This window comes from Podarcis bocagei (assembly GCF_964188305.1).
Source record: "Podarcis bocagei genome assembly, chromosome: Z".
NCBI classification, from domain to species: domain Eukaryota; kingdom Metazoa; phylum Chordata; class Lepidosauria; order Squamata; family Lacertidae; genus Podarcis; species Podarcis bocagei.
In genome coordinates this window covers 2,450,174-2,476,104 of record NC_138140.1, presented here as the reverse complement: position 1 = coordinate 2,476,104, position 25,931 = coordinate 2,450,174, and the positions used below count along the sequence as shown (strand labels likewise).

General features: G+C 47.3%; 1 protein-coding gene and 2 long non-coding RNA genes across 12 annotated transcripts in view; 1 reads left to right on the top strand and 2 right to left on the bottom strand.

The window, feature by feature from the left end:
• The window catches only part of LOC308579117, a 522,075-nt gene that overhangs the window by 274,126 nt on the left and 222,018 nt on the right, over positions 1–25,931 (bottom strand). The gene's annotated exons all lie outside the window — the stretch shown is intronic.
• Positions 1–25,931, top strand: part of DAB2IP (DAB2 interacting protein) — a 319,383-nt gene that overhangs the window by 266,663 nt on the left and 26,789 nt on the right. For 9 of the 10 annotated variants that reach the window (XM_081179660.1, XM_081179662.1, XM_081179664.1 and 6 more), the window contains 6 exons: positions 3,179–3,323; positions 10,999–11,143; positions 14,002–14,238; positions 18,034–18,235; positions 20,594–20,772; positions 23,244–24,138. In XM_081179660.1, coding sequence (XP_081035786.1) covers positions 3,179–3,323; positions 10,999–11,143; positions 14,002–14,238; positions 18,034–18,235; positions 20,594–20,772; positions 23,244–24,138 — 1,803 coding nt within the window. The remainder of the gene's footprint in view (positions 1–3,178; positions 3,324–10,998; positions 11,144–14,001; positions 14,239–18,033; positions 18,236–20,593; positions 20,773–23,243; positions 24,139–25,931) is intronic. The other variant, XM_081179661.1, reaches the window with a different exon arrangement.
• Positions 15,439–18,109, bottom strand: LOC308579097. The gene is made up of 2 exons (XR_014004279.1): positions 17,979–18,109; positions 15,439–17,744 (listed from the first exon to the last, which is right to left on the bottom strand). It is a non-coding gene; the product is annotated as an uncharacterized lncRNA (long non-coding RNA).

Here is a 25,931-nt window from a genome sequence, read left to right as displayed (position 1 = left end):
ACCAGGGCCAGGGCCTTCTCAGTGATGGCTCCAACCTGGAGGAATGCTCTGTCCTATGAGACTAGGGCCCTGCAGGATTTAACTTCCTTCCGCAGTACCTGTAAGACAGAGCTATTCCACCTGGCTTTTAATTTGAATTCAGCCTTATCTTTTATTTCCCTTCCCTTCCCTTCCCTCCCCCTCCCCTTTTATGAAGATTACCTGCTCTGAGACCCCACAGCTAATTCTCCCCTGGTCTCCTCGCTGGCCCAAGTAGGACCAATTCAGCCAGCTAGCCCTGGTGACTATCTAATGCTTATTCGATGGACTTCCCCCAAATTGATTTCTGAACTTTGAATTTTATTGCTATTCATGTTTTTATACTGTATTTTATGCTGCTTTTACAATTAAGTGTTTTAAATTTGTTGTTAGCCACCCTGAGCCCCGTTTTCTGAACCGGGAAGGGCGGGGTCTAAATAAAAAGTTATTATTATTATTATTATTATTATTATTATTATTATTATTATTATTCCTTGGATTTTCTTAAACAGAGGTTGTTGAGTGGTCCTCTGTCAGGGGTTCTCCAGCTGCAATTCCCGCATTGCCAAGGGGTTGGGCTAGAGGGCGGTCGAAGTTAACTTCCAGCTCTACAAGTCTATGATTTTGCTCAGCTGTCAAATAATTATTTTAAGTGTGTTGCCTGAATGTCCTTGCTTTGAATCAATTCATTTGTTGCCTCGATGACTATCTTCTTTTTGGGGGTGGGCAGGGTAGACTTCTCTGTGACAGCATGAAAAGAGGGAGCCAGTCAGCACTGTGGATAGCCAATTCCATCTTTGGTCCTGCAGACCTAGTGTGCTGGTTTGGTTCCACCCCCCAGTTGTTATGGTTTTATTGCAGTTGTATTTGTTTATCATCCCTGCAAATCGACCAGAAAATGTCAGCAAATGGGCTGCCAATAAACTGTAGGAAAGTAAAATGAAATAAACCGGGGGGAGGTACACTTCGAATGGAATGGAGTGGGGATCCCTCCAAAGGATTTTTACATCTGTCTCTTCCTCGCAAATTGGCTCTTAGTACTCGTATTTGGGTATTAATTCCCCATATTGGCCTTTGAGAAATGCTCAAAGGTTTAACAAGGTTTAACAATCAATAAGCTGCATTGCACAAGGGGTGATCAACGCCATGGACATTGGCCCAAAATGGAGCGGAATATTCCTCAAACTTTCCTAGCAGCTCAGGGAACAAAACTGTCAGAATGTTTCCCATTCGGCTTCTGTGAGGGAAGGGAAAGCTTAATGCAAACTTTGGAGACGGGTTTAGCTTTGCAAGGCAAGTTGGAAAGACACCCTGGGAAACAGGAAAGCCAGAGGAGAAGCAAGCAAGTTTGTAAATTGCATCACATGCATCTCTTCCTAGCACAGGGAGGCGGTAAAGTCCAGTTTGGGGAGCATTAATCTCTCCCTGCTCCCCATAAAGCAGCTGAGCTTCTTTTTCTTGGCTCACTAAGCTTTGAAGTTACGCTGCTGGTCAAGGGAGTTCAGATCCCCTTTGGAAAGAGAAGCTTTGCCCCAGCTGTTTCTCAGCTTCTTGAGAAACGCATGGCCTGACTCTGCCTAACCTCTCTCTCTCTCCAGGCCCTTCTGCCATGGTCTCTGGGGCACCTTCACCTGGTTTCTCTCTGCCTGGCCACCTCCCCACTCCCAGTGTACATTTCAATTCTGATCCTCAGCTCAGCCTGACGGAAGGTGCTGATTCTCAGTTAGGGGAGCCTCACCTTGGCTCTCCCTCACGAACTGCCCCTGTCACTTCCCAAACATACTAATTACCTTGGGAACATGGAGTTTTACAGCATCTCCTCAAACTCGGGATTTGGCCGGTCTTGTCACTTGGAAGTTTTGGGCTGGGAGGGAGGACAGGGCTGGTTGGGGTGGGGGATGCAGCATGGCCGAAATCCCATTGCTGTAGCCGCGTCCTCCTCTGAATCAACATAATGTCTGCTTGAGGGCAAAGGAAGTGAATTTCTGAAGTCATTTAAAAAAATAAGCTCTTGCTGGGTTTCTCTGCATTGTGCAGACACACCTGGAAAACCTTACAGGCCTCTCTGAGCAAACATCCCTAATGGAGAACCAAAGAGATCACTTCCTTGCACGTACACTTTCTTGTGATTGGGGCCTGCTTGTGGGCATCCCATTGAGGTGTGTGCTTGGCCCCTGTGAGAGGAGAATGTTGGACTTCACCTGTTTAGGGAAGCTTTTAATTTTGATGCATTACTGTATTTTAATATTTTGTTGGAAGCCACCCAGAGTGGCTGGGGAAGCCCAGCCAGATGAGTGGGGTATAAATAATAAATTATTATAAAGTCATACCTCTTGTTACGTTTGCTTCATGATACGTTTTTTCAGGTTGCGTCCCGTGGCGACCCGGAAGTACCGGAAAGGGTTACTTCCGGGTTTTGCTACTCGCGCATTCGCAGACGCGCAAAATAGCGTCATGCGCAGAAGTGGCGAATCGTGACCCGCGCGTGTGCAGATGCGGGTTGCATTCCTTTCAGGTTGCGAACGGGGCTCTGGAACAGATCCTGTTCACAACCAGAGGTACCACTGTATTATTGTTGTTATTGTTGTGTCGTTGTTGTTCTTGTCTGAGAGCCCCTCAAACTAGGAAAGGGGAACCTGTGGCAGCTATTGTGACATGTTTCTCTGTGTCTATCTCCTGCCTGATCTTGCATCAAGTAGCAAAGCCACCAAGCAGAAATGCCCAAAGTGAATGATTTGTGTTCAGCTGTGAACCCAAAGCACATATCTACATGGGGAGGCTGCCTGCTGCATCTGTGAATGAGTTTCTGCACTTGCCTTGCTGTCTTCCAGCCTGACCCTGCTGGGTAACTCTACTGAGTTTCTGTGTTGTTGGATCGTTCAAATAGCACCTGCAGAGTTGAAGAGCTGCCCGTTGAGCTTCAGAATGAGTTACTGCTCTAGAACTGGTTTCCCTCCCAGCAAGAAGCCTGTGCAGAACTCAGTCAGAAATGTGAGGATATTTTGTGTTTCTGAAAGTTTTCTGTGTAAAGAAAGAGCTTGTTAGTTCAGGCAGGGAGTGGAGCAGGGTGTGAATTTTGGGGGACATTATCCTTAGATCTCCTTCTCTGCAGATGCTACTCACCTAACTTACCACCCACCTTTCTTTCCCTCTCCTCCAGGATTTCTTGACGGACCTCATGATGTCCGAGGTGGACCGATGTGGCGAAAATGAGCACCTTATTTTCCGAGAGAACACCCTTGCCACGAAAGCGATCGAGGAGTACCTGAAGCTGGTGGGGCAGAAGTACTTGCAAGATGCCTTAGGTAGGTATGGGGAGTGTCAGTACCTCTCTGGGTTTCATCAACAGAAGCTTTCTGGTTTGGGGCCAGGATCCAGGGAGCCTCGATGCTTTGCAGATAATTAAGAATAGTCTTAAGGAACCACACCAAAGAGGTGGGTTTCAATAAGGACAGAAATAAGGTTCTGCACATGGGCAGGAAGAACCAGATGGACAAATATAGGATGGGCAACACCTGACTTGCTAGCAGTACATGTGAAAATCGTCCAGGGGTCTTGGTGGACCCCACAAGCTTAACATGAGTCCAAACTGTGATGCAGCAGCAAAAAACGCTAATGCAATTCTAGGCTGCATCAACAGAAGTCTAGGGTCCAAATCATGGAAAGTAATAGCACCACTCTCTTCTGCCTTGGTCAGACCACACCTGGAGTCCTGTTTCCAGTTCTGGACACCACAGTTTAAGAAGGATGTTCATAAGCTGGAAGGTGTGTGAAGGACGACAACCGGGGTGATTAAGGGTCTGGAAACCAAGCCTTGTGAGGAAAGGTTGAGGGAGTTGAGGATGTTTAGCCTGGAGAAGAGAAGACTGATAGGAGAGACGGTAGCCATCTTCAAATACCTGAAGGGCTGTCAGATGGCAGGTGGAGCAAGCTTGTTTTTTGCTGCTCCGGAGGGTGGGATCCAGACCAGTGGATTCAAGACAAGAAAGAAGATTCTGATTAAGCATTGGGAAGAAGAGTAAGAGCTTTTCAGCAGTAGAACAGACATCCTCAGAAGGTAGTGGGCTCTCCTTCACTGGAGGTTTTTAAGCAGAGTTCAGATGGCCACCTGCCGCCGGTTCTTTAGCAGTGATTCCTGCGTTACAGAGGGTTGGGCTATTTTAATTTTTTAAATAATATTTTTATTAATTTTACAACAACTAAACATCCCATGAAAAAGAAATACTGTTCATCAAAAAATTAAAACAACTATACTATACACAATCCACATTGATCCAAAACATGGGGCTACTAGAATCCCATGACTTCCCTCCATCCCACCCCCCGGTTCCCTTGTTCTATATTGTTCATGCATGTCCATAAATTCTTTACCTCATTTTACGTTCCAGTGTTATACCTTATATTACAAGCATTTTTCAAAATCCTGCTAATGTATTAACTTGTATCCCCTGCTTTTGTATATATGCAATAAACATTCCCCATTCCTTTTAAAATTTATTGTCTTCTTGGTTTCTAATTCTCCCGGTTAATTTAGCCATTTTCGCGTATTCCATTAACTTAGTTTGCCAATCTTCTTTAGTGGGGACTAGCTCTTCTTTCCTGTGCTAATAATATCTGAGCAGCCGTTTTTGCATACATAAACAAATTATTGTATTTTTTCGGTAAGTCCAGTCCTGTGGTACCTAATAAAAAGGCTTCTGGTTTTTTAACGAAGGTTATTTTGAACATTTTTTTCAATTCATTTTTTTCATATCATTTCCCAAAATTTCTTTATAGCCTTACATTGCCACCACATGGTAAAAAGTGCCCTCCGCTGCTTTACATTTCCAACACTTATTATCTCTTGTTTTATATATTTTTGCCAGTTTAACCATTGTTAGGTGCCATCTATATAACATTTCCATATCATTTTCTTAAAGTAAAATACAGGCTGTAAATTTCATGTCATTCTTCCTTAATCTTTCCCAATCAGTCATTTAAATATTATGTCCCACATCCTTTGCCCACTTTATCAAAACACGTTTAACCTCCTCATCCTTAGTTTCCCATTCCAACAACACATTGAAATAAAAACATCATTTTTGGCAATACATTCTTCTTAATTACTGAAACCCTTCCCAGTAAAGACACATTCATTCTTCTCTAAATTCCTTTTAATTTCTTTCCATATTTTTTCATAATTGTCTTTAAATAAATTTATATTTTTTGCTGTTAACCATATCCCCAGTTATTTCAATTTTTTATATACACTTATTTCAGTCTCTTGTATCTCTTTTTTATCTTGCTCTGAGACATCTTCAACTAAGAGTTTGGTTTGGTTTTTATTCAGTTTAAAACCTGATACTTGTCCAAATTCCTGTATTTTTTCTAACACTTTCAATATTGAATTTATAGGGTCTTCCACCATGATCACCAAGTCATCAGCAAATGCTTTCAACTTACATGACTTCTTACCTACTGTCATTCCTCTAATGGTCTCATCTGTCCGTATATTTCTCACCAGTACTTCAAATACTAGAATAAACAATAATGGTAACGGGACATCCCTGTCTAATTCCTTTCATTATTATGCATTCTTCTGCAAGAGTTTTGTTAATTACTAATCTTGCTTACTGTTCAGAATAAATAGCTTCTATTCTTCTTTTAAATAGCTCTCCAACATTCATTTCCTCCAGGACTTTCTGCGTAAAGTCCCATGAAACATTATCAAATGCTTTTTCAGCGTGAATGAACATCACGGTTGCCTGTTTTTCATTTCTTACTTCCAAGTATTCAATTAATATCAACAACATTCCTTATATTTTTTCCCTTAGGGGCATAAATTCCATCTATTACATTCTTTTCACCATGCATTATGGTTTGCACAGCTACTACCATTCCTTGCTCATCTTTAAATAATAATTTTGGTCTAATATATAAAAGCACTCCTCGTTTTTTAGTTTTATCTGAAGTTACAAATTCCATTCCAGTCCTCTTATTTATCAGAATTCTCCTATGTATTTTAGCCACGTGTGTTTTCTGCAAGCAAATTACTATATCTAATATTACATGTTCAATTCTATTCCTTTTTGTTTTATTATTTTATTTAACCCATTTACATTCCAACTTAATATCTTCAAATCAGCCATATTTATTTCTGTTATTACATTCTTTTCTTTTTTACCTTTTTTTCTTTTTCTTTTTTGTTCTCCTCCTCTTCTTCTTCTTGGCTATTTACACTTTCTTGTGATACTTCTGGTTCTTGTCATCCTACAGCTCCCTCAGGTAATTATCCCACTTCTCCAAGATCTTTGCTATATCTCCTCCAAAACTTATCCGCAACTTCCAAATCCCTAGATCTGAATTTTTTATCCTTATAAGTGAAGGATAGTCCTTCTGGGAATTCCCATCTGTATCGTATCTCATTTCTTCTTAAAGCATTGGTTATATATTTATAACTAATTCGTTTTTTAAGAAGACCAGCAGGGATTTCTTTAATGTTAAAGAATATTTGTTCCATCAGTTTGAAGTTTATTAGTGTAGTTGGTTTGGAAATTTTTATCCCTTAAATATCCTGAATTTAAAAAGATCAGACTATCCCCTGGTACCTTCCTAATATTTGCTATTTTGGAACTAACTCTGTAAATCTTATCCACTGAGCTATCCAGAACTCCTTTATCAATTCCCAACCACTCAGCCATCACTTCATCTAGATATTCTCTTAGATCCTGCTCATCTTCTTCCGGGACTCCCCTCAGCCATTCCACATTTTCTCTCTGTCTCATCTCCATAGCAGCTAAAGCAGGCATTCCCAATCTTCAGCCCTCCAGATGTTTTGGACTACAATTCCCATCATCCGTGACCACTGGTCCTGTTAGCTAGGGATCATGGGAGTTGTAGGCCAAAACATCTGGAGGGCTGCAGGTTGGGGGTGCCTGAGCTAAAGCATTCCAAGCCATTTCTTGGGTTGTACATAATCCACCTACATCTGTCTTTAATTTTCCTGATCATTTTTCAGGCCTTTCACCTCTTCATTCACCCGTATTGTTTTCTTTTCCATACCTTTTACCACCGTTTGCACCTTTGTAGTTCTCACATTCAAATCTTTAATTTGGCCTATTGCTTCTAACATCCTATTTGTATTCTTATCAATCTGGGTGGCTAACGCACCAACAGCCTCCTTTATTTCACTACCCATTTCCTTTTTAAATTCTGCAAATAGTTCAACAAGTTAAGATTTAGCCTCTTATACTGAGGCTTTTCGTCCTTGTATTGGGGTCAGAGGCCTCTTCGCTGCCATATCCCTCCTTAACTTTTTATTTATAAGGTCTTAGCTGTGATTTAACTTTCTCGCAACTTGTCTGTTCTCTCTAGCAGCCAAATTTCAAAACAAGAATTTTTCCCAGCAGAAACGGCTATTTTAATCTTAATCACCACCTGTCAAGGTCACTTCGCTGAGCTTGGAAAGTTACAAAGTTCGTTACACTTTCCCTTTGTTCTTACCCCCTCCCAACACCCAGCTTTTACACAAATGTTAACAATAGTAAAGTAAGTGTGAACCTAATTAAAATCAGGGAATAGAAGTAGGACTTTAAGGAAGAGAAAAGAAAAGAAAAAGAAAGAAAAGGAAGGAAGGAAGGAAGGAAGGAAGGAAGGAAGGAAGGAAGGAAAGAAAGAAAGAAAGAAAGAAAGAAAGAAAGAAAGAAAGAAAGAAAGAAAGAAAGGAGTTAAGTCTTTTACACTAATTTTCTGTATGTATGATTGAAATAAAAATAATACCAAATTTGTCGCCGTTCTAAGCAGCCTGTAAAGATCCAAATTCCAGGGACTTAATTACAATTGTAGTTTTCAATGTCCAGCAGAGATAAGTCTTTAAAGGTATAAATTTAGTTTTAAATCCAAGGCGGTCTTGTCATTGTATGTAAATAATATAGTCCTCTTCTTTTAATCTTAAAACTTGACCAACCAGAGTCTTTTAGAACACTTAATCCACAATGTCTGTATCTTCTCAATCTTTAAAGTCTCAAGATCCTCTTCAAAAGAAATCCAACCAAATATGTCTTTAAAATCATGGATTCAAAGCGTATCTTCCATTTTTATAAAATTATAATCAGTCTTTAGTTCAAGTTCAAGTCACAGTTTAAATACTGTCTCAAGTTCAGGTCAGGCTTGGTTCAAGTTCAGTATTTTAAAAGCTCAGAAATATCAAGATTGTTATTAAGAAAGCTATGTATAGTCCTTTAATTAGCTGGCTTTAACTCCAGCCAGAAAGTCCATAGACTCTTTACATGTAAGATTCCACATGCATAATATAACAGCAATAGGCGGGAGTGGAATTCCTTTTAATCCTCCCGCTCTTGCCGAATTAATGAAATTAATTTTCCTCACCTTTGCAATCAGCTTGGATTTTTTTTTTTTTTTTTTTTTTTGAGAAGTAGACCACTGTAAGGCTGACTTGGAGACTTCACTTTCACAGAGTCGCGCTGTTGCCTAACCGTGACACACACACACACCCTGACTCCCCGTACCTTTCACCACAGAGGCAGAAACTGGAGCTTCGGAGATGCTGTTTGTGGGCTGCAGGACTTCTCAACACCTCAAAGACCCTTTTGAGGGTTTTTTGGGGGGTGCGCTTCGCCTTAGCGCTTCCCCCGACCCTTTGTGAAATCGAATCTGACGGAGCTGTCAGATTTGCTGTCCGTCCTCCATAGTGCAGCCACCCGGAAGTCACAGAGGGTTGGACTAGATGGCCCTTGGGGACTTGCTCTCAACTCTGCAATTCTTTGATTCCTTACATTGGTGTGTGCCAAAATCCTCCTTCCAGTTTCTGTAGTTTTCTTCCTCTGAGAAAGAGGCTCTTTGCTTCAGAGGATCAGACCAAAGGTTCCTGTGGCCCAGGGTCCTGCTACTTTGATGACTGGGAATCTCTCAAGCAAAGGACGGAGGCAAGAGACCCCGTCTTTTGTTGCTGCTGCCTAACATTTGATATCCAGAGGGAGACTGCCCTTGTAAATGGAGGTTTTGTTTACGTAGTACTTAAAGAACCTGAGAAGACCTCTGGCTATTGGATCCGACCTGCAAGCAGGTTCAGCAACCAGCCATAGCCAGGCAGTCACCCAAAATCAGAAATCGGCTAACTATTGTGGAAACATGTGTTCTTGGTTGCCTGCACAAGCCTGACAGAATGGGGGGAGGGGGGCGTAAGCAGGCATTTAAAAGATTGAAGCAGAAGGTGCTTGCTGAATGTCTAGTGACAGAGAGTTCCAGAGGACTGCACTGATGGCATTAAGGGCTCAGTTTCTTCTTGTCAAATGAGCCTCATCAACACAGGAAATGGCAAAGAACACCCCCTGCAGGTAATCTTGGTGACAGCTGGGATATAAGGGCTCAGGCCGTCCCTTAGGTACCTTGGACCTTAGTTGTTCAGGGTCTTGCAAATCAGTGAGCCTGGCTTGGTAGTAGGTGGGAAACAAATGCAGATGCTTTAACAAAGGTGTCACGTGTTGTGAACCAGATGTCCACATCAGCAGTCTGGTTGCCACCTTCTTCACCAGCTGGAGCTTCCAGGCCCTAGGGCAGCCCCACAAAGAACTCCCTGCAGTAGTCCAGCCTCAAGGCTGCCAGCACATGCACTTTAGTAGTTAGATCGCTCTACTTCTGACTCCATACAGGTGATGACAGGGTCAGCTGCTTTTGTATTTGGGGGGGGGGGGGCAGCTCCTGCATGCAGCCCAGGAGCATGTCAAGGAGAGACTGCTGGGGTTGCATTGTTTACTTGTAAGATTTTAAAGGCAGACCCATCTAGGGCCCTTGTGACCCACCAGTGTGCTTTTCCACAGACAGGAGACCTGCAGACTGGCAGCAGGGTGGGCTTGGGGCAGGGGTTGTCAAGCTCTGCTCCTCTGCCTCCCACCCCCCTCCCAAGTAATCTCCTGGTCTTTTAGCCTTTTGTTATAAAGATAATCTCCTTACTTTCCTACAGCCAAAAGTCATTAGGAGCCTAAAACTGCAAATAACCCTTTCTGCAGAGGTTTGCTTCAGTTGAATCTCCTACCTGATTCCACACACACACACACACCTGTCCAGGTTATATCCACACCTCTTGGCCTGAGCACACCTGTGCAAGACAGTGTTTACAATCATCCCATCACTGATGAAAACTGTGCTTCACAGACTCAGCAGATGCAAAATGGTGGGTAAGGGAGGCAATGTGCTCTGTGTGGGGCTTCCCTTGCGTTTTGCAGCACAATTGTTTTTATTGATAATTGTATTGCATTATTATTATTATTATTATTATTATTATTATTATTATTATTATTAACTTCTGTGAGGGTTTCCCCACCCCTTACAATCAAGCTATGTATACATTTTATTAAACAAATAAATATCTCTGCACCGAGGACCTTAGAAATTGGGGTGAGCTTTTTCGTAAGGCGGTTGCATTTTTATCAAGAAAGGGCGTGAGCGGCAAAAGAAACGGGGAATCTAAAAAACAAACTGCTGCTCCTTTACCTTTGTTTGGCTGCAGCATCTCAACAGTCCTGACGCCCGCAGCCTTTCAAGTACAGCTTTCCAGCCACAAGAACTAGTAACCTGAACTGCGATTCTGTGCTTTGTTGCTGAAGTTTAGCCTTTCTGTGCTCTCCCATGGAATGGCTGTGTATATGTCTATGCATTGCTTTTGGTTTTTCCTGGAGAATTTCTGTCTGTTTCTTGGAAGTACCGTTCCATACCACCTAATTGCAATACCTAATAAAAATAAAATAGAAACAGGGGGAAGGTATCTCCCATCCTATATTTGTGCACCTGGCTATTCCTGCCTAAGTGCAGAACCTTAACCTTGTCATACTGATAATAGCAAAGCAGAGCAAAGTCCCCGTCTGCCTGCTGACTTGAAGGGGCACCGATCAGGTCACTGCATTCCAAGTTTGCAAAGCTCAGTTTTCTTGTGGCTCTCCTTAGGATCTATCTGTTTATTTCTTGCCCTCCTGGTGCTTTCAGGCGAGTTCATCAAGGCACTGTACGAATCGGACGAAAACTGTGAGGTGGATCCCAGCAAATGCTCCTCCTCAGACCTCCCAGAGCATCAGAGCAACCTGAAGATGTGCTGTGAACTGGCCTTCTGCAAGATTATCAACTCGTACTGGTCAGTGGACGGGGACTGGTGGAGTGGGGTGCTTTGGGGTGCTAGAAGTGAGAGCCCGGGGGTGGGCAAAATACATCCCCATTGCCCCTGCTTTGTGACCAAACAAAAACAAAAAACACACCTCCCCTCTGGCAAAAGATAGGTAAATCAGCAAGTTAATTTTCATTGTGAACTAACTCTGTCCTTGTACAGTCATACCTCAGGTTACAGACGCTTCAGGTTGCATTTTTTTGGGTTACGGACCGCCGAAACCCGCAAGTACTGGAACAGGTTACTTCCGGGTTTCGGCGGTAACGCATGTACAGAAGTGCCAAATCGCACTTTGCACATGCACAGAAGTGCCAAATCGCACTTTGCACATGCACAGAAGTGCCAAATCGCAACCCGCGTGTGCGCAGACATGCAGCTGTGGGTTGTGAACGCTGTGGGTTACAAACATGCATCCCATAAAGATCACATTCACAACCTGAGCGTCCACTGTACAGTGATACCTTGGGTTAAGAGCTTAATTCGTTCTGGAGGTCCGTTCTTAACCTGAAACTGTTCTTAACCTGAGGTACCACTTTAGCTAATCGGGCCTCCCACTGCTGCCGCTGCGCCATTTCTGTTCTCATCCTGAGGTAAAGTACTTAACCCGAGGTACTATTTCTGGGTTAGCGGAGTCTGTAACCTGAAGCATCTGTAACCCAAGGTATGACTGTATTGGTTTTCACAGACGTATAATGTGTGTGTTTGTGTGACCGTGACATCTAGGTGCTCCCTATTGGGGTTGGGGTGTGTTTTCTTCATGCTTAGAGGTAATCATATTTCTCTCTCTCTGAAGAAGGGGCAACTGCAGAGATGGCAGTAAATGTGTGATGCTCCCAAAGGACCTGATGTGGGAGAGAGTAATAGGTTGCCAACTGACCAGAAAAATAAGTGTGCCCTGCTCTTGTACTTTTAACAGCAACTTGAGATGCCGGGGGGGGGGGAATAGGTCCTAATCCTAACCCTTCCCCTATGCAAGGATAAGCTTTTACCTGGTGATCCCGGCTAGTAGATGTGAAAGACACAGAATCAGGGACCATTTGAAGAGTTGGCAGCAGCCCTGGTCGCAAGGGCGGTCAGCAGGACCAGCTAGGGCCTGCAAGAGACTTTGCTGCTGCATCTCGTGACACCTTGGCTGTTGTGCGCTTACCTGCAGTTTCCAAACAGAGAAAGCTGGTCCTCTGGGACATCTGGGTGAACCTGAGTTCCATCACACAATTAGCATTTGTTTGCTTTGTTGTTGTTTTTTAGTTTTGGTTTTTTCAAAAGGAAAAAAGGTTGGGCTACTGCAAAGTCAGTCTAAAGAAAGCCTCAAAAATTAGCCCAAGGGAAAACTGCAGCTAGAGCTTTGCGCCATGAAGAGGCAGAGATGGAACTACCAGGAAGCAAATATCATTTAGATCCAGCTTTAATAGCTGTTGGTTTTTGGCTCAGGGATGCAGAATCTGCAGCCCTCCAGATGCTGTGGAACTGCAGCTCCCAGCAGCCAGTGTGGCCAGTAGGCAGAGATGACAAGTGGGCTCTTTCATCATCTGGAGGCTGCAGGTTCCCTATTTATGGCTTAGTTCAGCCCAGTGCTCTTTGGGTACTTTGGACTACATCTCCCATCAGCCCCTGCCAGCATAGAGCTCTTCTGACTGACGCTGGTGGGAACTGAAGTCTGAGGTCACCTTGGCACCATAGATTTAAAGCACTTCAGTACCACTTTAAACAGTCGTGGCTCCACCCCCCAGGAATTATGGGAGCTGCAGCTGGTTAAGGGTGTTGGGGGTTGATAGGAGACTCTCTAGTCCCCTCCCAGGCCTACAGTTTCCCAGTATGGATTAACAGCCAATCTTTCTTCCCATTCCAACTTGCACTGTTACAAGTGTCACATAATTCCCATTCTGCATTTGTAAACGTGTTGGTCTTTGAAATTCCCTACCTATTGGCACCAGACAGGCACCTTTGTTGTACAGTGGTACCTCAGGTTACAGATGCTTCAGGTTACAGACACTTCAGGTTTCAGACTCTGCTAACCCAGAAATAGTACCTCGGGTTAAGAACTTTGCTTCAGGATGAGAACAGAAATCGTGCAGCGGCCGCAGGAGCCCATTAGCTAAAGTGGTAAGAACAGTTTCAGGTTAAGAACGGACCTCCAGAACGAATTAAGTTCTTAACCCGAGGTACCACTGTACTCTTTTTGTTTAGGCAAAGCCTGACAAGATATACAGTGGTACCCCTGGTTGCGAACGGGATCCGTTCCGGAGGCCCGTTCGCAACATGAAAAGAACGCAACCCGTCAACGGTGCGTCTGTGCACGCATGGGTTGCAATTTGTCGCTTCTGTGCATGCGCATGACGTCATTTTGCGCGTCTGCACGTGTGAGAAGTGAAACCCAGAAATAACTCTTTCCGGTACTTCCGGGTCGCGTGGGACGTAACCTGAAAGAACGTAACATGAAGCGGACGTAACATGAGGTATGACTGTATAGGATTGCTGATGTGATTTTTGGTTAAAGGTTGGCTTTAATTTTTGGAATATTTTTGTTTTCTTTTACCAATAACCATGCTGTTTTATAAACCTCTTTGAAGTATTTTCTGCACACCAAAGCGGGTATATGAATCTTAGGGAATAAATAATAAATACTTTCAATGCAAGCGCCAGAATAGGAGAAATTTTAAAATATTTTTTTGGAGCTCAGGTTTGATTTGTGCTAGAGGAGGACTGAGGGGGGCTCTTCCTTGCCTCTGGAAGCCCACCAGAGGGTCTTCTCCCCCCAAAAAAGATTTTCCCCCAGGGGGAGCAAAAGGCCTCGCACCCACCTTCCCTCCTCTTGCCTCTCTTTGCAGCGTCTTCCCGAGAGAGCTGAAGGAGGTCTTCGCCTCGTGGCGCCAGGAGTGCAGCAGCCGCGGCCGCCCAGACATCAGTGAGCGCCTGATCAGCGCCTCGCTGTTCCTCCGCTTCCTCTGCCCGGCCATCATGTCGCCCTCCCTCTTCAGCCTCCTCCAGGAGTATCCCGATGACCGCACAGCCCGCACCCTGACCCTGATCGCCAAGGTCACGCAGAACCTGGCCAACTTTGCAAAGTAAACCTTTCCCCAGGAACTCCTCTCTCTCTCTCTCTCCGTCTCTCTCTCTCTTAAAAACGACCGGGAAGTTGCCTTAGGTCCAGAGGCTGAGCACTCCCAAGGCTCACCATTTTGCCCACATAAATGGCTATAAATCTGCCCAATCTGCAGATTCATCTCCCTCTGCCCCAAGTGCTGTGAATCTCATCTGGGCACCCTTCTGGCTTCTTAAATTTCAACTGGCAACAGTTGTTGGCATCTGTCTGTCTCAGGAGACAGTGGAGGAGTGCGTCTTTGCAGGTGATGTCCAGCTTATTGGCAGGCTGCAGCGCCTGTTGTGGCTGTGGGGAACAATACAGGAGAGACATGTTTTGTTGCAGCTGGGGCAGATGAAGGTGTCCAGTTGTGCTGCTGCAGATGCACCAGGGCGTTTCTTCTCTCTGCGCTCCTCCCAGCGGTCATTCCTCCTGTGGTCACTGCTGTGGCTGCACGACCTGGCTGTCTGTCTCCACGCTTGGCAACAGTAAGGGACTAGAAACTTGAATTGAAGCTAAGATTCTCAGGCAGCTGCGTTCTGCACTCAGTAACTCATCCCGCAGCTTGTAGGGTCAGACCAGCAGCTCTGCTCTCCATCTGCTTCTCCGAAGGTCCTTGGGAAAGACACTTTCCAGCTCTGTTAATCTGAGATCGTACCAAACGGGGGTCTTCTGGGGGCTGTGATTTATCATAACTCAGGGGTGGGCAACCTCAGGCCAGAGAGCTGAATGTGGCCGTCCAGGCCTCTCTCTCTCTCTCTAGCCCTTGGCCCTCTTCCAGAACACACACCCTCTAGTCCACACCCATTCATTAGCATTGCTCCAGGCTCTCCCTGAGTCCTTGAATTGTGCCAATGCCTCCTGTTTGCCTGGGTGGGGAGGTTTCTGGTGCACAGGAGCCTCTGTCTTCTGCACGGCTGGAATGTAATCCACTGTACAAAAGTGAGAGTTGCATCTGATGCTCCAGCAACTTTTTTTTTTTTAATGTTCTGTTGGGAGCCGCCCAGAGTGGCTGGGGAAACCCAGCCTGATGGGTGGGGTAGAAATATTATTATTACTATTGTTATTATTGCAACCCATCCCACCCAACCCTTTGCCCCAGAACTTCACAGGGAGGGAAAGAAGGATAAGGATGCCTCTTCCTTGCTATTAAGTGACTGGATAGAATTATAGAGTTGGGGGGGGGGACACCCTGAGGGTCATCTGGTCCAGCCCCCTGCAATGCAGGAGGTCACGGCTGATCACAACACACTTGCAGTAAGGCAAATCACCCACATCACCCCAAGCTTTAAAGCGGGGTTGCGCGGGACGGTGTTTCTTTTTTAGCACAATTCAAGGAGGAAATGGGTGATCAGGTTTGTTTTTGCAGTTACCTCTCCAGTTGCAATAGAACCAAGCTCACGAATGGAGCCAGGATAGGCTACATGCTGGACCCCACACTCTGCACAAGGCTCCCCCCCCCTTGCACACATACACTTCTTGGCGCTATGATTTAAAGCCCCTAAAACCAGGAGGATCAGCTCTGGCAGGGGAAACAGCCGTGCTGTCAGTTTTCTAAACTAAGCCTGTAGGTTTGGTGGAAACAAAGGGGGAAAGATTTCAGAAATCTCCCCACTGGCTTTGCTCAGGAGCTCTGAGCTGCTTATCCTGAGCTGTGAGATAGAGAGCGAACGAAAGAGAATCTCTGCGCACACACAGAGAGAGAGAGAGACAGAGAGAGAGAGACAGAGAGAGGGTAGTAGCAGCAGTGAGTGAGTTTGCTGACAAAAGCATCTTAAGATGGGGTCTGCTGGAACAGAGGAGACTTGCATCTGTGTCGCATGAGTTGACAGGATCAGCCCTCCTCCACCATCTCTCTCTCACTCGTACACCCACCTGCTCAAATTGCTGGCCAGCCATCCTCCCTGCCAACGCGGCCGTCTAATTTGGCATTGCCCGACCGCCCAATAATCTTTTCAGCGAAGGTGACTTTGTCAAGGCCTTGGGCGCCCCTGGTCTGTGGAAGTGGGTGAAATTACATCATCTGGAAGGCCAGTGATTTGGCTTTGGCTGGGTCAGTCGTAAAGGGGTTCAGGCCGAAATCCAGCTCTTGGCCCACCTCCTGGCAGCCCCTGCCCACACCAGCTTCCTGATCCACAGACTCTCTGCTGCCCAACAGCATAGAGATATAAGAGGAGAGGGCTATTGAGGGTTACTAGCCATGATGGCTCTGCTCTGCTACCACAGCTGGAGGTAGCAATGCTTCTGGTATCCTGGTTGCTAGAAGCCACAGAAGGAGAGAGTTCCTCTTGCACTCAAATCCTACTTGCTGGTTTTCCACAGGCACCTGGTTGGCCACAGGTGAGAAGAGGATGCTGGAACAGATGGGCCATTGGCCTGATCCAGCGGGCTCTTCTTGGGTTGTTCTGGCCCCAGTTCCGTGGGAGAGTGCCTCCTTTGCACCCAGGACACCCCAGATTCAATCCCCAGCATTTCTGGACAGTACTGGAAAAAGATCCCCATCTGAAACTGCTGCCAGTCAGTGTAGGCCATACTGAGCTAGGTGGAACAATGGTTGGACATGGTATAAGGCGGCTTCCTACCTACCTACCTGTTGGGGAAGGATCATAGCTTCGTTTTGCATGCAGAATAACCCAAGCTCAATCTGGGCCATCGCCAGTTAGGGCTGGGAATGGTCCCAGTATCAAATGCTGGAGGAGTGCTGCTAGCCAGTGCATACAGTACTGAGCTAGATGGATCCCAAGACCTTCATGGGTTGAGTGGGGGTAAAACCTGGTCTCCCAGCTCATAGCACAGCACTCTCTAATCCAGGGATTCTCAACTTTTGTTATTGGACTACAGCTCCCATCATCCCTGACCACTGGTCTTGCTCACTAGGGATGATGGGAAGCATAGTCCAACAGCAGCTGGAGACCCAAGGTTGAGAAAGGCTGCTCTAACCACTACACCATCACTGACTCAACAGGAGAAGTAGCTTTATTTCCAGACATTAGCACCCCAACCAGGTGCATTGTTGGTGTGTGTTTTGCACCAGGCACTGGATGATCTTCTCCTCCCCTCGCTATCACCAAGTTTGTTTACTTTGCTTGCAAGGTGGGTGGTCTGCAAAAGCACGGCTCCGGCGGGAAACACACCTGTTCACCATCTTCCCTTGGGCTGTGCATCTTTGCTCCAAGTCTCTGGTGTACCTAGCAACACCCCAAACCCTGGCTAATTGGCTCTGCCATCGTGGCATGCTAACCCACTCAATGTGGGTTGTATCTGAGTCTTGTAAGAACACTGCGAGAGCCTGGCTGCTGGACAGACCAAAGGCCCCTCTAGCCCCACACCCCAGGCGCACCCAAGCAGGATGTGAGGACAAGAACCTGCCTGATCCCTTAGAAACCAGTATTTATGGGTAGACAGCCTCTGGCCATAGAGGTTCCATTCTTAATGAGCATCAGGGGAGCCTGGCCACTGGGTCAGATATAAAGACTTCTCTTCTCGGGCCTTCTCGGTGGTGGCGCCCTCCCTGTGGAACGCCCTCCCACCAGATGTCAAAGAGAACAACAACTACCAGGCTTTTAGAAGACATCTGAAGGCAGCCCTGTTTAGGGAAGCTTTTAATGTTTGATGTATCATAGTATTTTAATATTCTTTTGGAAGCCGCCCAGAGTGGCTGGGGAAACCCAGCCAGATGGGCGGGGTATAAATAATAAAATATTATTATTATTATTCTCCCACCGCCCTGTTCTCACAGCGGCCAAACAGACCGCTTCATGTGCTTTGTTCGTAACAGGTTTGGCAGCAAAGAAGAATACATGTCCTTCATGAACCAGTTCCTGGAGCACGAGTGGACCAACATGCAGCGGTTCCTGTTGGAGATCTCCAACCCAGAGACTCTATCCAACACGGCCGGTTTCGAAGGGTACATTGATCTGGGCCGTGAACTCTCCACCTTACACTCTCTGCTCTGGGAGGTTGTGATTCAGCTGGACCAGGTACCCGTAGGCTTGTTGAATTTGTATAGCCACCCACCAGTAAACTACCCCACCAAAGCAATAATTTAAAAATGCAGTGTATAATCATGTGAAATCAACAGTGAACAGTACGTACGTCGGCATTTGGACATTCCTTCTTTGTCAGGAAAGTCTCAGTCAGCATACAAAACGGGGGGTATGTTTATAAGCAAAGACAGGCAAGCTGAAAACATGGAACTCAGGAACGAAAAGGAGTTCTGACTTTGACAGCAGAATTTGCATGCCAAATCCATCCTCCAGGCACATTGTTGTGCGAACAAAATTAGGTGCATTTTTTATGACCATCAGACTCTGCAGGCTTCTTAAAAACCATAGTGAACCTTATTTGCACCTAACTTAAGTTGGTCCTTGCCAGCTCAAGTTCTACATTTTTGGCTGTTGTTGTTAAATGTTAAGTAAATAATTATTTCTTTTTTTAAAAAAGGCAAAACAAAATTCTCTATTCAAACGGGACAGTCTGGAAAACAGGCCTTCCCTCAACTGGTGCCCTCCAGGTGATTGGGGACCTTTCATTCCTTGGAAACACTTAACCAATTTTTTTTTACAGTACGTGCAGAACCCTCCTTGTTTCTTAACTGGAGTTGTTTCTCACTCTTAACATTCAACCATTACGTTCCTCCTTAACTGGTTCTTGCCAGTTTTGTGGCCAGGCTGTATTCCTGTGTTCCGCCTGGCCGTTGGCTTGGAATCCATTTGATTCCCTCCCCCCCTTTCTTTTTTCCTTTCTCCTTCTGTGATGGAACTCCTATTTGGGGACTTCCCTGGCTTTTTTCTGGCCCATGTAGGACCAGTCTGCATAGTTGGCCTTGGTTAAGACGACATTTTCATCCTCCAAAAAGTTTTTGATTTGAGTTTCCATTGAAATGAGGCTGCATTTTAATGTTTTAATGATGTTGTATTTTAATCTTGTTTTTTAAGTTGTATCTCAATCAATTTGTTTTTATATCAGGTGTTAGTGCCCTGAGCCCGGTCTTGGCTGGGGAGGGCAGGATATAAATATAAATTATTATTATTATTATTATTATTATTATTATTATTATTATTATTATTATTACATGACACTGGTATCTGACCCACTGGCATAATTAGGCACGGCACAGGTCTCAGTTTGACACCTAAGGCTGTTTTCCCCCAACCACACTCGCCTGCCCATGCCCATCTGGTTGGCGCATCTCTGCCTGGTGAATGAGGGGCATAGTTGAACTGTGGAACTCCCTCCCACAGGAGGCAGTGATGGCTGTCAACCTGGGTGGCTTTAAAAGAGGGTTAGGCACTGTGAGAACTGGGTGCTGGACTAGATGGTCCATAGACCCAATCCAGCAGCACTCTTATCACATTCTCTTGAAACGAGGAAGTCGAGTGGGGTGATCTGTCCTTCATGTGTAGATGGGGAAGGGCCAACCCCAATGTCTGGTTTCCATCTAAGGTATTCAGAGTCTTCAAGCCCCATAAGGGGAACCTCTTGCGTCAAACTGATAGTGGACTCCAGTTAAAATATTTGTGTTGCGAAGAGAAAGTCAACAATGTCTGGGCAACACGATGACCATATGCATACGTAACAGACAATCTTTATAGAATTCCTTCAAATCATAAAAAGTTCAAAATGAAATCTGTAGTCTCAAAGTTTCTGAAAATCTTTAAATGAAGCGAGCTACCAAACTTTGTACAGTCATACCTCGGGTTGAATGTGCTTCAGATTGAGCACTTTCGGGTTGTACGCCACAGCAACCCAGAAGTAATGGAGTGCGTTACTTCCAGGTTTCGCCACTCGCACATGCGCGGACACTCAAAATGATGTCATGCGTGGAAGCGGCAAAATGGGGCACGTGCAGACGCGCCATCCTGTCTTACGTTTCAGGATGTGAACGGGGCTCCGGAATGGATCCCGTTCGCATCCCAAGGTACCACTGTACTGTTTTGTCACTGCATACTACATTTTTACATGAGCGCTGTTCCACAGCATTCAAAGTAAGATGGGTTTATGAAGCATTCTATATCCACCCACCACACTGATGAAGAATTCTACGAAACAGTAGTCAATATCCGGAATCACTGTTCAGTGTTGGACATCATTGTTGAATACACAAAGCTTCACAGCTTGTCTTCCACCGTACAAAGTTTGGTACCTCGCTTCATTTAAAGATTTTCAGAGACTTTGAGACTAAAGATTTCATTTTGAACTTTTTGTGATTTGAAGGAATTCTATAAAGATTGTCTATTACGTATATATAAGGTCATTGTGTTGCCTAGACGTTGTTGTGTGGCTGGGATAGGCATGCTCAGTGATGGCCCTGCTTGTGTTTCTCCCCACTCCTCCAGAGCACAGCAACAAAGCTTGGACCCTTGCCACGCATTCTGAGGGACGTCAATTCGGCCCTCAGCAACCCGTCCTGCGTGCAAGTCTCCGTCACAGCAGATCATGCTGCCTCGACGCCCAACGCCAGCAACAGCATATCTGTAGGGCTGCAGAAGATGGTGATTGAGAACGACTTATCTGGGTAAGGACGGGCAAGGGCAGGGGGTGGGGGTGGAGCAGAGATGAGCCCTGCCAGGCAAATAGGGGAGGGCTTTTGTGGAAAAGCTGGCTGAGGCAGCCCCGAAGGATCCTGGGGGTGGGGGACAGCCATGGACGGGGGGAGGCTAAAAGGTGGCCATGGCAGATGGACACTTCGCCCACTAAAGGTTTCTGCCGCCTTGCGCAGCTCCTCGTTTTGAAATGTAAAACATCGAAATGGATAAATTTCAGGTGGAAGCTGTGTGTTTAATTAGAGAGATGAGCAATCGGAGAGGGGTGGCGGCGGCAGCAAGAGTCTCTCTGCAATTGGGGGTGGGGGCGATTTAAACGATGCACAAGGCTGGATCTCAAAGCAGCATGCTCTTAACCACCCTTGTAAAACCACCCCACCTTTGATCTGGGCTTAAGAGCATTAGCTGTTGCAAAAACCCATTTTCTTCCCCGTCGTTGAAAATCAATTGTTCACCCACATGGCAGTTTGCAGAACAAGAGGCTTTCTTAATATAATGGTTCCGGAGCCCTGAGCTGCTGCAGGGTGAGCCAGCCCCAGATGCCTATTGGGAAGAGCAGCCTCCCCAGCACAGGCAGGCAGCGTCCATCTAGACAGGTCGGCTTCTTATCCGTAATTCCTGCGGTTGGACTCGATGACCCCTGAGGTCCCTTCCAGCTCCCCAGAGCTGTGCTTCTCTGTATACACAAAATAATATGCATGCCATTAAGATAAACATAACTTGGTTTGTAAAACAAATACTGTAAGCCTCCCCAATAAAATAAAATATTTTTTTGGCTCATAACATTAGGAAGCATCCAGTGGGCAGAAAGAAACAAGGAGACTGCTTCTCAGAGAGCCTTAGGAGTCCATTCCAACTCCATGATTCTCTAAAAACAGCTGTTTCTGAGCTGTTTACATGACACCCTCCCCCATGAGGAAAGCCTTTTTATTGGACTGAAATGTATTGGTAACAAATCAAAATCATGAATCTCCATCCTCTTTAAGATTGTCTCATTTTATTTTCTCACTTATTGCATCTGTACGCTGCCTATTTTTTTCTCTTAAGGAGCTCAAGGTAGCAAGGGTGCCCCCCCCCATTTTAACCCCCACAACAACCCTGTGAGGAAGGTTAGGCTGAGAAAGACAGTGAGCGGCCCAAGTATAAGCTTCATGTCCAAGTGAGGGAGTTCAAACCCTGATCTCCCGCTGACACTAGAACCCAGTGCATTCCAACTTTGAGTCCTCCAGCTGTGGTTGGACTACAGCTCCCATCATCCCTGACCACTGGTCCTGCTAGCTAGGCATGATGATGGGAGTTGTAGTCCAGCAACACCTGGGGACCCAAGTTGAGAAACACGGCTGTAACCGCTATGCTACCACTGGCTCTCCTTTACTGCTGAGCATCCCTGTGCCTGAGCTGGGCTGTGGGCAGCCCCCTTGGGCCAGGTAACCCCGCCAGCTAGTTGACAACCAGCAAGAAAAGCCAAGAGGGGGATTTGCCCACAGGCTGCCTCTTGAGGGCTGCCTGTCACACTGTATATTCCCAGGAAGGAGGTGGCCTCAGAAGGCAGACTCCTGGAAGTGCTCTTCCTTGGTGTACCTGTAGTACCTGGTGCTGGCAGCCACCTTCCCCTCAAATGCTGCACCTGTACAGCATATCCTTAACAGCACAACGGGGGCGGAGGCTGACTTGCCAGCCACCAGAAAAATAAGGGAGGAGTAATAATGAAGGGTTAAACCACAGAGCCTAGGACTTGCCGATCAGAAGGTCAGCGATTCAAATCCCCGTGACGGGGTGAGCTCCCATTGCTTGGTCCCTGCTCCTGCCAACCTAGCAGTTCGAAAGCACGTCAAAGTGCAAGTAGATAAATAGGTACCGCTCCGGCATGAAGGTAAAAGGCATCTCCATGCGCTGCTCTGGTTTGCCAGAAGCGGCTTAGTCATGCTGGCCACATGACCCGGAAGCTGTACGCCGGCTCCCTCGGTCAATAAAGTGAGATGAGCGCCACAACCCCAGAGTTGGTCATGACTGGACCTTCAATAACGAAGGTCTAGGACCGTAGGAAACTTCCACCAGGGTCAGTGCTGCCTACACTGGTTGGCAGCTGCGCCTCAGAGTTCAGGCAGGGGACAGTTCCCAGCCCTATTCCCAGTTGGGGATGGAGTACGGGATCTTGCATGCAAGGCAGGTGTCCAGGCCACAAGCGGTGGCCCTTTTAGCATGGAGAGCCAGCATTTCCCACCTGGCGTGCCACATCCAGGAGACGTCTGCCCTCCCAACAGCCTGCGTGTGGCGCATGAGTGTTGATGGCGCTGGGGTGTTTTTTGTTTGCTTGCTTGCTTGCTTGCTGTCCTGCGAAAGAGCTGCTGCCTCTCGTGCAGCGACCACAGCTCTTTCTCTCTCTGTCTCCTTCTTTTCCTCCTCTCCTTCTTTTCCTTATGCGTTTTTATTTCCCCCACAGTCTGATAGATTTCACACGGTTACCGTCTCCAACCCCTGAAAACAAGGACTTGTTTTTTGTCACAAGGTCTGCGGGGGCCCAGCCCTCACCTGCCCGGAGCTCCAGCTACTCGGAGGCCAATGAGCCCGACGTCCAGATGTCCAACGGCAGCAAGAGCCTCTCCATGGTGGACTTGCAGGACAGCCGGGTTCTGGATGGTGTGGCCGCCCTCCCGGGGCCGGCTGACCCACTCGGCGATGGGCCCCCCTCCATTGGGCAGGCCCCGGGCCCCTGGGGCACGCGGACTCAGCAGAACGCCGTGGCCGCCATGGCCACCGTGCGCCGGGCAGGCCAGACCCCCACGACACCCGGCACAGAGGGCACCCCCGGACGGCCCCAGCTCCTGGCACCCCTCTCTTTCCAGAACCCTGTGTACCAGATGGCAGCAGGTCTGCCCCTCTCGCCTCGTGGGTTGGCGGACTCGGGCTCCGAGTGCCACAGCTCGCTGAGCTCCCACAGCAACAGCGAGGACTTGGCAGTGGTGGGCAAGCACGGCTTTGGCAACCCCGCTGTGGTTGCTGCTGCAACAGAGGACTTCAACCGGCGGGCAGGGGAGCTAGCCCGCCGGCAACTGTCGCTTTCGGACAAGGGTGGTCAGCCCACCATGCCCCGGCAGAACAGCGGGGGGCCCCAGAGGCGGATAGACCAGCCGCCCCCGCCTCCACCACCCCCGCCAGTGACTCGGGGCCGGACGCCACCCTCGCTGCTGAGCACGATGCAGTACCCGCGCCCCTCCAGCGGCGGCATGCTCTCCTCCTCGCCCGACTGGCCGGGCAGCGGGGCACGGCTGCGGCAGCAGTCTTCCTCCTCCAAGGGAGACAGCCCAGAGATGAAGCAGCGAACGGTGCATAAGCAGGTCAGTGCGGGCGTGGCAGGAGGGGCAGGTTGGGGAGAGGGGGCAGAGAGGGCACTGGCTGAGGACCTCGCTTCTCCAGCCGGAATCTGCACCATCTCAGGTCTGGTTCGGGGCGGGAGTGTGTGCAGGGGGCGGGAGGCTGTCCCTCATCTCGCTCTGCCATCCAGCAGCTGCTTTTGCCCATAAATGTTCCGGCTTCCCCCACCCCATCCCACGCCACACCAGATCCAGTGCCATCTCACGATCTTGCTGCTTCCGTGTGCGGCAAAGGAACACCACTGGTTGGAGTTGTTCGGCCGAAGCTAGAGAGAAACTGATAGCAGGTTGGTCGTTCCCTGTGCCCTCCCCAGCCAAAACACGTGCACACTGGTTGAGGGTGTTGGGAAGCGCTGTTCAGAGCAGGTGAAGGGTCAGGTGAGAGGAGTTGCCACGCTAGGCCAGCCAGCTAGATGACCCCTTGGTGTCCTTTCCTCTCAAAGGCTGTGACCTTTGCTCAAAAAGGGACTTGCAAGCTGCTGGAGTCATTCCAAACAGCCCCATTTGACCAGAAACTACAGCAGGAAAGGGGTCAGTGGTTGGATCAAGCCCTCCCCCCACCTGCACCTGAGCCTGGTGCCATGATCTCCCCTCCACCATCCCCTCCTTCTGGTGCTCATCCGCATCCCTCACCTATTAGCTTGGAACACAATAAATAATGAAGCTCCTTGTTCAAATTCAACCATGTTAATTGTTATTTGAGGGCTAATTAAGGCCTCAGTCACATGCACTCTCTCTAGGTCTGCTTGTAGCTGGTGGGTTGGGAGCATGCACAGTGCCTCCCGCTCCCCAGAGTGGGGAGGTTGCAAGCAGGAGCTGTGAGCCAGGGTTGTTTCTCCTTTAGAGGTCAGCTCAGCCGCAAAACAGATTTGGCTGTTTTCTTAGGGAGGCCGCAGGGAGATAAGGCGTTGATACAGATTTCAAAATTCTTCAGCTCATGAAGTGGGGGGTGAATTTCGGAGACAAATCTGAGAGAGGGAGAATCCAGATCTCCTGATGGGTTCAGGATGCTGGCAGCAGGTCTCTATGTGGTAAACCTGCTAGCGCCACTGCTACCCTATTTTTCTGATACATCTGTCATTTTCTTTTTCCCATTATTGTGTCATGGGGGGTGGGGGGTGGTGCAGGGGCAAGATTTCTCCCAGGTATGCCCTGGAACAGCATTACATTGGGGTGGGGGGGATACGAGACATTTAAAATACCTCTTTCTAGCAATAGAGAGCTGCACCCCCACCCCAAAACCCTCCTAATAAAACTTTGCTAGCTCTGTCCACTGTAGTGGGGGAAATTGCCCCTCTGTAAAAAGCACCTCCAGATATGGGGAGGAGACTTGGAAGGGGCAGCCTTCTCATTCAGGGATGGAGCTGGCCCTGAAGTAAGGTTGGAAACGCAGCGCAGTGACACCTTGAGCAGATTTAACTCGCATGATTTCAACCATACGCAGGTAGAAATTCCATGAGCTGAACGCAAGCAAAGGAAAGAGCTTAAAACGCTCTCTTTTCCCCCTCTTGAGATTTCCTGGTGTGAAAAGAACTTTTGAGCACTCTGCCATCACTTGGGGGAGCGTCAAAGCCCACTTGGCCCCAGAAGGCTAGTGGTGCTTGTATAGGGGGGGTTGGTTGGTTTTGAGTATATGCATTTGTGTGCATACACGGGACCCTTGCAACAGAACGCCTGCATAGAATGCGGTTGTAGTGTGAACCATTTCAGGCTCAAAACAAACCATTTCAGGTTGGCAGGTGAAGCTTCCCTCCAGT